Source organism: Nerophis lumbriciformis, linkage group LG21 (genome assembly GCF_033978685.3).
Source record: "Nerophis lumbriciformis linkage group LG21, RoL_Nlum_v2.1, whole genome shotgun sequence".
In the NCBI taxonomy this organism is placed as follows: domain Eukaryota; kingdom Metazoa; phylum Chordata; class Actinopteri; order Syngnathiformes; family Syngnathidae; genus Nerophis; species Nerophis lumbriciformis.
In genome coordinates, this window is record NC_084568.2 from 37,948,969 (window position 1) to 37,967,500 (window position 18,532).

At 38.7% G+C, this 18,532-nt stretch overlaps 1 protein-coding gene across 4 annotated transcripts in view; it reads right to left on the reverse strand.

The window, feature by feature from the left end:
• lpcat1 (lysophosphatidylcholine acyltransferase 1) overlaps window positions 1-18,532 on the reverse strand; it is a 76,854-nt gene that overhangs the window by 16,184 nt on the left and 42,138 nt on the right. For all 4 annotated transcript variants that reach the window (XR_012051069.1, XR_009817639.2, XM_072915650.1 and 1 more), the window contains exons 2-6: window positions 11,876-12,015; window positions 11,583-11,797; window positions 11,392-11,504; window positions 11,270-11,330; window positions 5,043-5,101 (exon numbers count right to left, since the gene is read on the reverse strand). Coding sequence is in view for 2 of the 4 variants with exons in the window: in XM_072915650.1 (XP_072771751.1) it covers window positions 5,043-5,101; window positions 11,270-11,330; window positions 11,392-11,504; window positions 11,583-11,797; window positions 11,876-12,015 (588 nt within the window). In the remaining 2 variants the exon portion in view is untranslated. The remainder of the gene's footprint in view (window positions 1-5,042; window positions 5,102-11,269; window positions 11,331-11,391; window positions 11,505-11,582; window positions 11,798-11,875; window positions 12,016-18,532) is intronic.

An 18,532-nucleotide genomic window follows, 5' to 3' on the forward strand; every position in this document is an offset into this window, starting at 1 on the left:
GAGGTGTCAAGGTTGGCAAGTACGCTCTAGTGTACTCTGGACTGAAGCTGTGTGCCTTCATTGTTTTTGTAGCTGCTGTTTTGAGGCATGTTAAAAAACATAATGCACTTTGTGGCTTCAATAATAAATATGGCAGTGCCATGTTGGCACTTTTTTACATAACTGGAGTTGAAGTTGTTCTCTTATTTTGGAAAACCTTGTTATTAGGGCCCGCATGGCCCATTGTATAAGGACTCCCAAAGGGAGTCCTTATACAATGGGACATAAGGACCTATTGAATTTGTAAGGTTTTATTCTTTATTCTTTTTCTTCCGCCGCCTCTTTGAGCACTAATTTGACCCACTTAACATGCTTCAAAACTCACCATATTTGACCCACACATCAGGACCTGCGAAAATTGTCTTTCAGGACCTGCGAAAATTGTCTTTTAATAAAAAAAAACGAACCGCAAAAATCAAGATTGCGCTCTAGCGCCCCCTAGGAAAAAAAAAACTAGACTGCCTGTAACTCCCACTAGGAAGGTCGGAAAGACATGAAACAAAAACCTCTATGTAGGTCTGACTTAGACCTAGTTTTCATAATTGTATATCTTCGGGCAAAAATCAACAGGAAGTTGGCAATTCCCCCTTCAAGACAAAAAAGTACTAAAAACAGTCACTTTTGCCTCTTTGAGCTGTAATTTGACCCCCTTAACATGCTTAAAATCTCACCAAACTGAACGCACACATCAGGACTGGCAAACATTGCGATCTAAAAAACAAACCTAACTCCAAATCTCAAAATTGCGCTCTACTGCAATTTTTTAATAAAACGCAAAAAAAACTGCTCCTCAGAAGAAAAAAATGACAAAACTGCCTGTAACTCCCACTGGGAAGGTCGGAGAGACATGAAACAAAAACCTCTATGTAGGTCTCACTTAGACTTACATTTCATAAATTGACAACCCTCAGCAAAAATCAACAGGAAGTTTGCTATTCCCCCTTCAAAACTAATTTTTTGTAAAAACCGGTCACCTTCCTTCAAAAACGAACTCCTCTGAGCGCGTTTGTCGTTTCGCCTTCAAACTAACACAGGAGAGAGATTGAACCCTTGTGATTACAATGACAGAAGCGCTTTTTTTCAAACTGCTCCGGTTTTGATTTTATGACCCTTCAAAGACCCGCTGCGCTGATGCTGCTGCGCTGCTGTTTTTTTAAGATGGCTGCTTAAAAGCAGGAAGCACCAACGTGCCCACACAATGCCGACAAGGTAGGTACACTAGACAAAAGTCTTGGGACACTTCAGACTAAAAGTAGACAAAAGTATTGGGACACTTATGACTATCACTGGACAAAAGTATTGGGACACTTAGGACTAGCACCTGCCAAATACGCGGGCCCAACCAATGCTGCTTGCAGCTTTAATTCTTTATTCTTCCGCCGCCACATTAAACTGTAATTTGACCCACTTAACATGCTTCAAAACTCACCATATTTGACCCACACATCAGGACCTGCGAAAATTGCCTTTTTAAAAAAAAAACCGAACCACAAAACTCAAAATTGCGCTCTAGCGCCCCCTAGGAAAAAAAAACTAGACTGCCTGTAACTCCCACTAGCAAGGTCGGAGAGACATGAAACAAAAACCTTTATGTAGGTCTGACTTAGACCTACATTTCATAATAGTACATTGTCGGGCTAAAATCAACAGGAAGTTGGCAATTCCCCCTTCAAGACAAAAAAGTACTAAAAACAGTAACTTTTGCCTCTTTGAGCTGTAATTTGACCCCCTTAACACGCTTCAAAACTCACCAAACTGAACGCACACATCAGGACTGGCAAAAATTGCGATCTAATAAAAAACCTAATCCCAAATTTAAAAATTGCGCTCTAGAGCAATTTTTGAATAAAACGAAGAAAAAACTGCTCCTCGGAAGAAAAAAATGACAAAACTGCCTGTAACTCCCACTGGGAAGGTCGGAGAGACATGAAACAAAAACCTCTATGTAGGTCTCACTTAGACCTACATTTCATAAATTGACAACCCTCAGCAAAAATCAACAGGAAGTTTGCTATTCCCCCTTCAAAACTAATTTTTTGTAAAAACCGGTCACCTTCCTTCAAAAACGAACTCCTCTGAGCGCGTTTGTCGTTTCGCCTTCAAACTAACACAGGAGAGAGATTGAACCCTTGTGATTACAATGACAGAAGCGCTTTTTTTCAAACTGCTCCGGTTTTGATTTTATGACCCTTCAAAGACCTGCTGCGCTGCTGTTTTTTTAAGATGGCTGCTTAAAAGCAGGAAGCACCAACGTGCCCACACAATGCAGACAAGGTAGGTACACTAGACAAAAGTCTTGGGACACTTCAGACTAAAAGTAGACAAAAGTATTGGGACACTTATGACTATCACTGGACAAAAGTATTGGGACAGTTAGGACTAGCACCTGCCAAATACGCGGGCCCGACCAATGCTGCTTGCAGCTTTAATTGATTGATTGAAACTTGTATTAGTAGATTGCACAGTACAGTACATATTCCGTACAATTGACCACTAAATGGTAACACCCCAATAAGTTTTTCACACTTGTTTGTGTCGGGGTCCACGTTAATCAATTGATGGTGAAGTTAAATTGTTTAATGCATCCAGCGGGGCGTCACAACAGAATTAGGCATAATAATGTGTTCATTCCACCACTGTATATATCGGTATCGCTTGATATCGGAATCGGTAATTAAGAGTTGGACAATATCAGAAAAACGGATATCGGCAAAAAAGCCATTATCAGACATCTCTAATAAAAATGTAGCTTAACAAATATTTTGTTGTCATGAGGAACAAATAGTGTCATCTTCTGCTGGGATAAACCACACTTCTGTTTTATTTCCATCAAAGGAGAAACTGCAGCTGGAAAAGCATCATGGCCGGGACTAAAACATGGTAATCACACACTAAACACCATATTTAGAACTATGCCATTTAAAAATACACACACCTAAACATACAATACATCCCACCAACACGTCTTCCTATGAGGAAGCAGTGCCTGGGGAGTCTGTGGTGGGCTCTCCTATTTCTGGGGCTGAGGTTGCTGAGGTAGTTAAAAAGCTCCTCGGTGGCAAGGCCCCGGGGGTGGATGAGATCCGCCCGGAGTTCCTTAAGGCTCTGGATGCTGTGGGGCTGTCTTGGTTGACAAGACTCTGCAGCATCGCGTGGACATCGGGGGCGGTACCTCTGGATTGGCAGACCGGGGTGGTGGTTCCTCTCTTTAAGAAGGGGAACCGGAGGGTGTGTTCTAACTATCGTGGGATCACACTCCTCAGCCTTCCCGGTAAGGTCTATTCAGGTGTACTGGAGAGGAGGCTACGCCGGATAGTCGAACCTCGGATTCAGGAGGAACAGTGTGGTTTTCGTCCTGGTCGTGGAACTGTGGACCAGCTCTATACTCTCGGCAGGGTCCTTGAGGGTGCATGGGAGTTTGCCCAACCAGTCTACATGTGTTTTGTGGACTTGGAGAAGGCATTCGACCGTGTCCCTCGGGAAGTCCTGTGGGGAGTGCTCAGGGAGTATGGGGTATCGGACTGTCTGATTGTGGCAGTCCGCTCCCTGTATGCTCAGTGCCAGAGCTTGGTCCGCATTGCCGGCAGTAAGTCGGACACGTTTCCAGTGAGGGTTGGACTCCGCCAAGGCTGCCCTTTGTCACCGATTCTGTTCATAACTTTTATGGACAGAATTTCTAGGCGCAGTCAAGACGTTGAGGGGATCTGGTTTGGTGGCTGCAGGATTAGGTCTCTGCTTTTTGCAGATTATGTGGTCCTGATGGCTTCATCTGGCCAGGATCTTCAGCTCTCGCTGGATCGGTTCGCAGCCGAGTGTGAAGCGACTGGGATGAGAATCAGCACCTCCAAGTCCGAGTCCATGGTTCTCGCCCGGAAAAGGGTGGAGTGCCATCTCCGGGTTGGGGAGGAGATCTTGCCCCAAGTGGAGGAGTTCAAGTACCTCGGAGTCTTGTTCACGAGTGAGGGAAGAGTGGATCGTGAGATCGACAGGCGGATCGGTGCGGCGTCTTCAGTAATGCGGACGCTGTATCGATCCGTTGTGGTGAAGAAGGAGCTGAGCCGGAAGGCAAAGCTCTCAATTTACCGGTCGATCTACGTTCCCATCCTCACCTATGGTCATGAGCTTTGGGTTATGACCGAAAGGACAAGATCACGGGTACAAGCGGCCGAAATGAGTTTCCTCCGCCGGGTGGCGGGGCTCTCCCTTAGAGATAGGGTGAGAAGCTCTGTCATCCGGGAGGAACTCAAAGTAAAGCCGCTGCTCCTCCACATCAAGAGGAGCCAGATGAGGTGGTTCGGGCATCTGGTCAGGATGCCACCCGAACGCCTCCCTAGGGAGGTGTTTAGGGCACGTCCGACCGGTAGGAGGCCGCGGGGAAGACCCAGGACACGTTGGGAAGACTATGTCTCCCGGCTGGCCTGGGAACGCCTCGGGGTCCCACAGGAAGAGCTGGACGAAGTGGCTGGGGAGAGGGAAGTCTGGGCTTCCCTGCTTAGGCTGCTGCCCCCGCGACCCGACCTCGGATAAGCGGAAGAAGATGGATGGATGGATGGACACACCTAAACACACGCCTAAACACACATGTGTGTTTAGGTGTGACTGACAAGTGACCCATCCTAATGGACGATTACACAATTGTGGAGGTATAAAGACAAGACATGTATATTTCATGGCACCAGGAGACATGACACCCGTGTGTGTGTGTGTGTGTGTGCGTGCGTGCGTGCGTGCGTGCGTGCGTGCGTGTGTGTGTGTGTGTGTGTGTGTGTGTGTGTGTGTGTGTGTGTGTGTGTGTGTGTGTGTGTGTCTCTTTTTGTGTTTTAAGAAAGGAGGATGAAATATCACCCAAGCAGAACAAGAAGGCATTCAACAAAGGAAGAACACATGAAAACGTGCGGGAAAAGACACTATTACATCACAGGTGTGTGTACATGTGTGTGTGTGTGTGTGTGTGTGTGTATAACCTTGGTGGAAGAAGTACTGTAATAGTGTGTTTACTCTACCAGTCTGTTTGGGTATCGCAGCACGACTGGTTGCACTGGTAATCCTGGTAAAAAAGCGCCTGAAAAAGAAAAGAGAATGACTATGTAAAGTGGAAGTAAACCCCTGACTATTTAACTAAACACACACACACACACACACACACACACACACACACACACACACACACACACACACACACACACACACACACACACACACACACACACACACACAAACACACACACACACACAATAGTGTGACCGATACCCACGAGACAAAAGAGTTACAAAGTGGAATAAAAGGGGATTAAAACAGAGCAGGAAAGGGACAATGGCTCCCAGCAGAACACAGTGAGACACAGGAAGTGAGGGAATTACAATAATAAACATCATACATGAACACAGACACAATAATAAACATCACACATACACAATAATAAACATCATACATGAACACAGACACAATAATAAACATCATACATGAACACAGACACAATAATAAACATCATACATGAACACAGACACAATAATAAACATCACACATACACAATAATAAACATCATACATGAACACAGACACAATAATAAACATCATACATGAACACAGACACAATAATAAACATCATACATGAACACATACACAATAATAAACATCATACATGAACACAGACAATAATAATCATACATGAACACAGACACAATAATAATCATACATGAACACAGACACAATAATAAACATCATACATGAACACAGACAATAATAATCATACATGAACACAGACACAATAATAATCATACATGAACACAGACACAATAATAAACATCATATATGAACACAGACACAATAATAAACATCATATATGAACACAGACACAATAATAAACATCATACATGAACACAGACACAATAATAAACATCATACATGAACACAGACACAATAATAAACATCATACATGAACACAGACACAATAATAAACATCATACATGAACACAGACACAATAATAAACATCATACATGAACACATACACAATAATAAACATCATACATGAACACAGACACAATAATAAACATCATACATGAACACAGACACAATAATAAACATCATACATGAACACAGACACAATAATAAACATCATACATGAACACAGACACAATAATAAACATCATACATGAACACAGACACAATAATAAACATCATACATGTACACAGACACAATAATAAACACCATGTGTACATATTTTGGCACTTTTTGCCCCCAAACACAAATTAATAATATTAATCATAAATATTGATATTACAAGTACCGGTAGTATATATTTTCCTTATATTACATATTGAATTTATTTGACAGGTTTAGTGACATTTTTTCCCTAAAAGTATTATCATTATTATTAATATTATTATTATTATAATTATTATTCTTGATAAGGATCAGTCATTCCTGCCTTTACATCACAATGATTATCGTTATAAATGTTGTAGTTAATGATATTACATTATATTATTATATATTTTAAAAGATTGAGAAGTTGTTTCTATTGGGCAGTGAGTTTGTTTTTAAAATGTTTTTATTCAAACATGTAATTGTTTATTTATTGCGGGTTATGTTTATGTTGTCATTCATTTGTGCTTTTAACTAGTCTTGTTTTTGTTGTTCTATGTAATGAAACCTGTATTTGCTGCCCTCTTGGCCAAGTTGCAAAAGGGATTTTAATCTCTACGAGTTTCAACCTGGTTAAAAAAAGGAAAATAAAATAACAAAAATATAAATATTACTATTATTATTTATTGTATTATTATTATTGAAAAGGCTACATTAACTTTCTCACAATATAACATTTTGGATTACATTTTCTCCCTTAAAGTATTATTATTATTATTCCTAATAAAAAACAATTATTCCTGCCTTTATATCACAATTTGAAATACTTTTTAAATAAGAAAAAAGTTTCACATTTTTAAAATTACATTTAAATAACTTATTGTGATTAAAAATGTATCCCCGAAAAGATTATCTTAATTAATGTTGTTTTTTATTAATATAGTATTGTTTTTGTCACTAATATAATAATTATTATTATCTTATTTATTAATTTAAAGGATCGAGAAGCTGTTTCCATTAAACACTGTGCTGGTTTTTAAATTGTTTTTATTGAAACATTTTATTTTTTACCTATTGCGTGTTTTTATGTTTATGTATGATGTACAATTATTATTATTATTATTATTATTATTATTATTGAAAAGGCTACATTAACTTTCTCACAATATAACATTTTGGATTACATTTTCTCCCTTAAAGTATTATTATTATTATTCCTAATAAAAAAACAATTATTCCTGCCTTTATATCACAATTTGAAATACTTTTTAAATAAGAAAAAAGTTTCACATTTTTTAAATTACATTTAAATAACTTGTTGTGATTAAAAATGTATCCCCGAAAAGATTATCTTAATTAATATAGTTTTTTATTAATATAGTATTGTTTTTGTCACTAATATAATAATTATTATTATCTTATTTATTAATTTAAAGGATCGAGAAGCTGTTTCCATTAAACACTGTGCTGGTTTTTAAATTGTTTTTATTGAAACATTTTATTTTTTACCTATTGGGTGTTTTTATGTTTATGTATTATGTATAATTATTATTATTATTATTATTATTGAAAAGGCTACATTATCTTTCTCACAATATAACATTTTGGATTACATTTTCTCCCTTAAAGTATTATTATTCCTAATAAAAAAACAATCATTCCTGCCTTTATATTGCAATTTGAAATACTTTTTAAATAAGTAAAAAGTTTCAAATTTGTAAAATTACATTTAAGTAACTTATTTTGATTAAAAATGTATCCCCAAAATTATTATCTTTATTAATGTTGTTATTTTATTAATATAGTATTGTTTTTGTCACTAATATAATTATTATTATTATTATTATTTTATTTATTAATTTAGAGGATCGAGAAGCTGTTTCCATTAGGCACTGAGCTGGTTTTTAAATTGTTTTTATTGAAACATTTTATTGTTTTTACCTATTGCGTGTTTTTATGTTTATGTATGATGAATAATTATTATTATTGAAAAGGCTACATTATCTTTCTCACAATATAACATTTTGGATTAAATTTTCTCCCTTAAAGTATTATTATTCCTAATAAAAAAACAATCATTCCTGCCTTTATATTACAATTTGAAATACTTTTTAAATAAGGAAAAAAGTTTATAATTTTTAAAATTACATTTAACTTATTTTTTATAAAAAATGTATCCCCGAAATTATTATCGTTATTAATGTTGTTTTTTATTAATATAGTATTGTTTTTGTCACTAATATAATTATTATTATTTTATTTATTAATTTAAAGGATCGAGAAGCTGTTTCCATTAGGCACTGTGCTGGTTTTTAAATTGTTTTTATTGAAACATTTTATCGTTTTTACCTATTGCGTGTTTTTATGTTTATGTATGATGAATAATTATTATTATTGAAAAGGCTACATTATCTTTCTCACAATATAACATTTTGGATAAAATTTTCTCCCTTAAAGTATCATTATTACTATTATTATTATTCCTAATACAAAACAATCATTCCTGCCTTTATATTACAATTTCAAATACTTTTTAAACAAGAAAAAAGTTTCCCATTTTTTAAATTACATTTAAATAACTTATTTTGATTAAAAATGTATCCCCGAAATTATTATCTTTATTAATGTTCTTTTTTTATTAATATAGTATTGTTTTTGTCACTAATATAATAATTATTATTTCATTTATTAATTTAAAGGATCGAGAAGCTGTTTCCATTAAACACTGGGCTGGTTTTTAAATTGTTTTTATTGAAACATTTTATTTTTTACCTATTGGGTGTTTTTATGTTTATGTATGATGTATAATTATTATTATTATTATTATTATTATTGAAAAGGCTACATTATCTTTCTCACAATATAACATTTTGGATTACATTTTCTCCCTTAAAGTATTATTATTCATAATAAAAAAAACAATCATTCCTGCCTTTATATTGCAATTTGAAATACGTTTTAAATAAGTAAAAAGTTTCAAATTTGTAAAATTACATTTAAGTAACTTATTTTGATTAAAAATGTATCTCCCTAAATTATTATCTTTATTAATGTTGTTTTTTTATTAATATAGTATTGTTTTTGTCACTAATGTAATTATTATTATTATTTTATTTATTAATTTAGAGGATCGAGAAGCTGTTTCCATTAGGCACTGTGCTGGTTTTTAAATTGTTTTTATAGAAACATTTTATTGTTTTTACCTATTGCGTGTTTTTATGTTTATGTATGATGACTAATTATTATTATTGAAAAGGCTACATTATCTTTCTCACAATATAACATTTTGGATTAAATTTTCTCCCTTAAAGTATTATTATTATTATTCCTAATAAAAAAACAAACATTCCTGCCTTTATATTACAATTTGAAATACTTTTTAAATAAGAAAAAAAGTTTATAATTTTTAAAATTACATTTAACTTATTTTTATAAAAAATGTATCCCCGAAATTATTATCGTTATTAATGTTGTTTTTTATTAATATAGTATTGTTTTTGTCACTAATATAATTATTATTATTTTATTTATTAATTTAAAGGATCGAGAAGCTGTTTCCATTAGGAACTGTGCTGGTTTTTAAATTGTTTTTGATGAAACATTTTATTTTTTACCTATTGCGTGTTTTTATGTTTATGTATGATGTACAATTATTATTATTATTATTATTATTATTATTATTGAAAAGGTTACAATATCTTTCTCACAATATAACAGTTTGGATTACATTTTCTTCCTTAAAGTATTATTATACTTATTATTATTATTATTATTCCTAATAAAAAACAATCATTCCTGCCTTTATATTACAATTTCAAATACTTTTTAAACAAGAAAAAAGTTTCCCATTTTTTAAATTACATTTAAATAACTTATTTTGATTAAAAATGTATCCCGGAAATTATTATCTTTATCAATGTTCTTTTTTTATTATATAGTATTGTTTTTGTCACTAATATAATTATTATTATTTTATTTATTAATTTAAAGGATCGAGAAGCTGTTTCCATTAAACACTGTGCTGGTTTTTAAATTGTTTTTATTGAAACATTTTATTTTTTACCTATTGCGTGTTTTTATGTTTATGTATGATGTATAATCATTATTATTATTATTGTTATTATTATTGAAAAGGCTACATTATCTTTCTCACAATATAACATTTTGGATTACATTTTCTTCCTTAAAGTATTATTATTCCTAATAAAAAACAATCATTCCTGCCTTTATATCCCAATTTGAAATACTTTTTAAATAAGAAAAAAGTTTCAAATTTTTAAAATTACATTTAAGTAACTTATTGTGATTAAAAATGTATCTCCCTAAATTATTATCTTTATTAATATTATTTTTTTATTAATATAGTATTGTTTTTGTCACCAATATAATTATTATTATTTTATTTATTAATTTAAAGGATCGAGGAGCTGTTTCCATTAGGCACTGTGCTGGTTTTTAAATTGTTTTATTGAAACATTTTATTTTTTATCTATTGCGTGTTTTTATGTTTATGTATAATTATTATTATTATTATTATTGAAAAGGCTACACTATCTTTCTCTTAATATAACATTTTGGATTACTTTTACTAATTTAAATGACATTTTCTCCCCAAAAGTATTATTATTATTCATATTATTATTATTGCTGCAGTCATTATTAGTAAAGATACAAAATTGCTCTCTTCAAATTTCATTTTAAAACATTTTTTTTTACTTTTCAATCACTTTAGTAAAAAATGTTTCCCCAAGATTTTTGTTAGTATTATTATTGTTACTGTAATTAGTATTACTATTATTATTTCCCCCCCAAAAATAATAATATTATTATTACACTAGCCTGCTATAGACTTAAACATTATGGCAAATTCATTAAATATAATATAATATAATGGTGGTGCTGAAGAAATTAATTAAATTTAAATAGTGATTATTACTTAATCCAATTTTAAATGGATAATTATTTTAAAGCAGTTTAAAATATGAATTATTAGTTTTTTAAAAGGTAATTATTCGGCCATCTGTGCTGCACGTACACGTTTTTGGCAGCTTTTTTTTCATTATAATTTTTACACCAAATGAAATATTGATTGATTGTGAATGGAATCCAAGCGAGTAGACAAGAAGAAGAAGAAGTGCACATACCAGCCTTGAACAAGATGAGACTGGACCTGTTGGTGCACGTGCCCTCTGGATATATCATGATCTACAACACAATGCATATTAATCATCTTGTACAGTAAGAACCTTCAAAATAAAAGTCTTACCTGAGGCCACTCCCCTCCCGACCGCGCTCTCCTCTTGATCTCCTCAACGGTTTGCCTCCTGGAGTCCAGATTGGAGCGTAGTACAAGAACTGGTCTGATGTACTGGATCAACGCTACGGGGTCGGAGGAGAAATCCTGGATGAAATGCGGCACGGTCTAGTTGCTGGAGAGACGTGCACAAAAACACTCACTTCCCCAGACGGGAATGCTTTGGACCTCCAGTTTGCTGACGATGGAGCACATGGTGGAGGTGACCGGGATGGCGTCAAAGAAGGTGGAGTGCGGCGCCACCGTGAGGATGGCGGCCTGGGAGGGCGCCGCCCGTTCCCCTTTCACTTTGACCCGATGGAACCCTGCGCAGAACCACATGGCTCGCATGATGACGCGCAGGGCCACGTCTACCAGACTGCGGACAGCGACGTTACAGGTTAGGAAACAAAAAACAAAAAAACCACACAATGTGAGCGAAGGTTGGAGGACGCACCGTCGCCACCACGACTGCGGCTCCACCACAAACTCGGAGCGTCCCAGCGAGGCCACGAAGGCGAAGGGCCAGCCCAGCAGCATGAGGAAGGACACCAGGAGGAGGCGGACTGGGAACACCGTCACAGACATCAGACCCATCTACACACAACAATAGTCAAACGTCAATAAGGATCAGGAGTGCATGAGAAAGTGGAAAGAAAAACAACGCCCTCTTTGACCACATGGTTACTAATCACTAATATGATGGTGCCAGTGCCCAAGCATTCACACCATATATATAAACATATATACACCATATACACTATATTGCCAAAAGTATTTGGCCAGCCACCCAAATGATAAGAATGAGGTGTCCTAATCACTTGGCCCGGTGTATCAAATCAAGCACTTAGGCATGGAGACTGTTTCTACAAACATTTGTAAAAGAATGGGCCGCTCTCAGTGATTTCCAGCATGGAACTGTCATAGGATGCCACCTGTGCAACAAATCCAGTCCTCGCTCCTAAATATTCCAAAGTCAACTTTATTCTAAGAAAAGTGAAGAGTTTGGGAACAACAGCAACTCAGCCACCAAGTGGTAGGCCACGTAAACTGACAGAGAGGTCAGCATAGTGCAAATACTTTCTGCACAGTCACTTGCTACAGAGCTCCACACTTCATGTGACCCTTCCGATTAGCCCACGTACAGTACGCAGAGAGCTTCATGGAATGGGTTTCCATGGCCGAGCAGCTGCATCTAAGCCATACATCACCATACGTGGTGTAAAGCACGTCACCACTGGACTCTAGAGCAGTGGAGACGCCTTCTCTGGACTGATGAATCACACTTTTCCATCTGGCAATCTGATTGACCAGTCTAGGTTTGGAGGTTGCCAGGAGAACGCTACATTTCGGACTGCATTGTGCCGAGTGTGAAATTCGGTGGAGGAGGAATTATGGTGTGGGGTTGTTTTTCAGGAGTTGGGCTTAGGGCCCCATAGTTCCAGTGAAAGGAACTTTGAATGAACATTTTGGACAATTCCATGCTCCCAACCTTGTGGGAACAGTTTGGAGCGGGCCCCTTCCTCTTCCAACATGACTGTGCACCAGTGCACAAAGCAAGGTCCATAAAGACATGGATGACAGAGTCTGCTGTGGATGAACTTGACTGGCCTGCACAGAGTCCTGACCTGAACCCGATGAATTAGAAAGGAGACTGAGAGCCAGGCCTTCTCCACCAACATCAGTGTGTGACCTCACCAATGTGCTTTTGGAAGAATGGTGGAACATTCCTATAAACACACTCTGCAACCTTGTGGATAGCCTTTCCAGAAGAGTTGAAGCTGTAATAGCTGCAAAAGGTCATATTGAACCCTATGGGTTAGGAATGGGATGGCACTTCAACTTCATATGTGAGTCAAGGCAGGTGGCCAAATACTTTTGACAATATATGGTATATACATATACTGTACATACTGTATGTATGTATGTATATATATATATATATATATATATATATATATATCATCGACGTCCCACTGGGGTGAGTTTTTCCTTGCCCTTATGTGGGCTCTATACCGAGGATGTCGTTGTGGCTTGTGCAGCCCTTTGAGACACTTGTGATTTTGGGCTATATAAATAAACATTGATTGATTGATTGATATATATATATATATATATATATATATATATATATATATATATACGTTATGCTTGTTGCTTGTTGTCAAGATGACGGCGTCCTGACGGGCTGAGGCTTGCAGACGCTCATGGTAGTAATAGAACAATTTGGCAAAAATACCGAACAATTATTTAAATTTCATGGCTGGCTTACAGCGTGGTCACATACGACCGCCAGACAATTCTGGATGTGGATAGATCGGGCCGTTTTGGACTGAAAGATGCGTGTACGTTGGAGCGCCTCGCTAGCATGGGAATACTTCGCCGGCTACATCCAGCGGCCTTTGAAGCAGTGGAGTCAAGTACCAGCGGGGACCGTCAACGGAAGACACGTAAGCGGTGTGATCGGAAGCAGAAGCGGGGATGCCGAGCGGGGCTGACAACAAAGCTAAAGGCTAATCCCCACAGAACGCCGCTTCCTTCCATCCTGCTTTCAAACGTCCGCTCCCTGGAGAACAAACTGGACTACCTGAAGCTGGATTTAAATGCAAGACGCGAGATGAGAGACTGCTGCGCCATATTTCTGACAGAAACGTGGCTGAAACCATCCGTTCCGGGCGAGGCAGTTAGCATCGAGGGGCTAACTATGTTTCTGTCGGACAGAAGCAGGACTCTCACTGGTAAATCCCGAGGCGGTGGTGTTTGCATATACGTCAATAATAACCGGTGCAATAATGGGAAGATAGTATCTTGTCACTGCTCTCCTGATGTTGAACTATTAACTATAAAATGCAGGCCATTTTATTTACCCAGGGAATTCAGTGCTATGATCTTCACAGCAGTGTACATTCCCCCCAGTGCTAACACCAAAGAAGCTTTGAATGCTTTGTACTGCTCCATCAATGAACTGCAAACTACACATCCAGAGGGAGTTTACATCGTGGCAGGGGATTTTAATCAAGCAAACATGAAAACTGTTTTCCCTCATTTCCATCAATATGTGAATTTTGCAACCAGGGGTGGAAGCAGATTGGACTTGGTGTATAGTCATATTAAACAGGCGTATAAAGCTGCACCACGCCCCCACCTCGGCTCCTCAGACCATCTATCTGTGATGCTAATTCCTGCATACAAGTCCCTGCTGATCAGGAAGCAAGCTACAGTGAAGCAGGTGAGGACCTGGCCAGAGGGAGCAATGTCAGCATTACAAGACTGCTTCGAAACCACAGACTGGGACATGTTCAAAGCAGCCGCCACAGAAAATCACCACACATGTGTGGAGGAGTATGCAGAGTCTGTGTCCGCATACATTCAGAAGTGCATGGAGGATGTCAGTGTGATCAAGAACATCCCCACACGGGCCAACGAGAAACCCTGGTTGAACAGTGAGGTACGTGCAATGCTAAAGGCTCGGAACAAGGCTTTCAAGTCTGGCGACATGGTAGCATTAAAATCTGCCAGAGCTAACCTGAACCGTGCCATTAAGGTTGCAAAGCGTGCTAACAGTCAGAAAGTGCAGGACTTCTTCAAGAACCCTACAAACACTAGACGAATGTGGCAGGGCATACAGGTCATCACGGACTATAAAGCTGCCCCCTGTCCCTGTGACAACAGTATCAGCTTTCTAGATGACCTTAACAACTACTTTGCAAGGTTTGAGGCACTTAACACCGCTACGGCGAGAAAATCCATCCCTCGCCCTGATGAGCAGCCGCTCAACCTGGATATAGCGGATGTCCGGAAAACCCTGAGGAGAGTGAACCCCCGGAAAGCACCGGGACCTGATGACATTCCGGGCAAGGTGCTTAAGGGATGTGCAGACCAGCTAGCTGGGGTTCTCACAGACATCTTCAACATCTCGCTGACCCAGGCGGTGGTACCATCATGTTTTAAGACGGCCACAATCATTCCAGTGCCAAAAAAAACCCACAATCTCCTCCCTCAATGATTATCGCCCCGTTGCACTCACCCCCATCATAATGAAGTGCTTGGAGAGGCTGGTAAAGGAATATATTGTCTCCAGACTTCACCTCACATTCGACCCATACCAGTTTGCTTATCGCCCTAACCGTTCCACAGAGGACGCCATCTCCTCTGCACTCCACCTGAGCTTAGAACATCTGGAAGGAAAGGACACACACGTGCGGATGTTGTTCCTGGACTTTAGCTCACCATTCAACACCATCATCCCGCAGCACTTGGTGAGCAAACTGGTCCCCCTTGGATTCAGTACCACCCTTTGCAACTGGCTGCTTGACTTCCTCACAGACAGACCCCAATCTGTGAGAGTGGGCAACAACACCTCCAGTGCCATCTCCCTGAGGGCTGTGTCCTGAGTCCACTGCTGTTCACGTTGATGACTCATGACTGCTGCGCCAGGTCCACTACTAACCACATTGTGAAGTACACGACAGTAGTGGGCCTCATCCGTGACAACAATGACATGGACTACAGGGAGGAGGTGAAACATCTGGTTGACTGGTGCAGAACCAACAACCTGGTCCTGAATGTCAACAAGACCAAGGAGATCATCGTTGACTTCAGGAAGCACCAGTCCAGCCACGCTCCACTCTTCATTAACGGCACAGCAGTGGAGATAGTAAGCAGCACCAAGTTCCTGGGGGTGCAGATAACTGACAATATAACCTGGTCCCTCCACACCGGAGCTCTTGTAAAAAGAGCTCAGCAGCGCATGCGTGGGATGAAAAGAGCACAGCTCCCTCCCCCCATTCTCAGCACATTCTACAGAGGCACAATAGAGACCACCTGCATCTCTGTCTGGACTGGAGCCTGCAATGCCTCAGACTGGAAGTCTCTCCAGAGAGTGGTGAGGACGGCAGAAAAGATCATCAGGACTCCTCTTCCTCCTATCCAGGAGATGGCAAAAAGCCGCTGCCTGACCAGGGCTCAGAAAATCTGCAGAGACTCCTCCCACCCCCACCAAGGACTGTTTTCACTGCTGGACTCTAGAAAGAGGTTCCACAGCCTCCGAAGCAGAACCTCCAGAATCTGTAACAGCTTCTTCCCTCAAGCCGTAAGTCTCTTGAACGCATCATAATTAAATTATCCCCTCAACTCCCCCCAAAATGGATTAACTCGCTGGAATAAAAAAGACAATATAACATACATCCATAAACGTGGACGCATGTGAAAAAGTGCAATATATTTATCTGTACAGTAATCTATTTATTTATTTATATATATTTATTTATTTTATATACCGTATTTTCCGCACCATAAGCCGCCCTGGGTTATAAGCCGCGCCTTCAATGAACGGCATATTTCAAAACTTTGTCCACCTATAAGCCGCCCCGTGTTATAAGCCGCATCTAACTGCGCTAAAGGAATGTCAAAAAAACAGTCAGATAGGTCAGTCAAACTTTAATAATATATTAAAAACCAGCGTGATGTGGGCGCGCATGGAGTCGTATATCAACATGGACGGAGCTGCGTGAAAAAAGCCACCCGGCCTCTTCGCGTAAACTTACCTTAACCACTCGCTCATCTTTTCTTCATCCATCCATCCCTTCGAGTTAGCTTTTATGATGACGCCGGCTGGAAAGGTCTCTTTTGGCAAGGTCTTCCTTTTGAATATCACCATGGGTGGAAGTTTCTGGCCATTAGCATGGCAAGCTAGAACCACAGTGAAGGATGACTTCTCATTCCCTGTGGTGCGAATATTCACCGTACGTGCTCCCGTTGTATCCACAGTGCGGTTCACAGGAATATCAAAAGTCAGTGGAACCTCGTCCATGTTGATAATGTTCTCTGGCCGGATCTTTTTTTCAGCTATCTTGTTTTTACAATATGCACGGAAAGTAGCCAGCTTTTCTTGAAAGTCTTTAGGCAGTTGCTGTGAAATAGTAGTCCGTGTGCGGATGGAGAGATTGCGTCTTTTCATGAACCGGAAACCTGTCGCTTAGTAGGAGCCATTTTGTGGTCTTTACAGATGTAAACACACAAAGGAAATGGAAATGAAACGTAATATCCGCGCGCTTCTTCTTCTTCTACGGGGGCGGGTGGTTGCTTACAGTAGAAGAAGAAGCGCTTCCTCTTCTATGGGGGCGGGTGCTTACCTTGGCGGTTGCTTGCCGTAGAAGAAGAAAAAAGATGGCGGCTGTTTACCGTAGTTGCGAGACCTAAACTTTATGAAAATGAATCTTAATATTAATCCATATATAAAGCGCACCGGGTTATAAGCCGCACTGTCAGCTTTTGAGTAAATGTGTGGTTTTTAGGTGCGGCTAATAGTGCGGAAAATACGGTATATTATTTATATATATTTATTTATTTATATATGCACCTTTATCCTGCACTACCATGAGCTTATGTAACGGAATTTCGTTCTTATCTGTGCTGTAAAGTTCACATTTGAATGAGAATAAAAAGGAAGTCTAAGTCTAAGTCTAATATATTACATATACAGTGGTGGTCAAAAGTGTACATACACGTGTAAAGAACATCATGTCATGGCTGTCAATCATTTCTACAACTCTTATTTTGTTGTGATGTAGTGATTGGAGCACATACTTGTTGGTCACAAAAAACATTCATGAAGTTTGCTTCTTTTATGAATTTATTATGGCTCTACTGAAAATGTGAGGGTCAAAAGTATACATACAGCAATGTTAATATTTGCTTACATGTCCCTTGGCAAGTTGACCTGCAATAAGGCGCTTTTGGTAGCCATCCACAAGCTTCTGCTTGACCACTTGACCACTAAATTGCTGCAATTCAGCTAAATGTGTGACATGGACTTGTTTCTTCAGCATTGTCCACACCTTTAAGTCAGGACTTTGGGAAGGCCATTCTAAAACCTTCATTCTAGCCTGATTTAGCCATTCCTTTACCACTTTTGACGTCATTGTCCTGTGGGAACACCCAACTGCGCCCAAGACCCAACCTCCGGGCTGATGATTTTAGCTTGTCCTGAACAATTTGGAGCTAATCCTCCTTTTTCATTGTCCCATTTAAAGCAGCAGTTCCATTGGCAGAAAAACAGGCCCAGAGCATAATACTACCACCACCATGCTTGACGGTAGGTATGGTGTTCCTG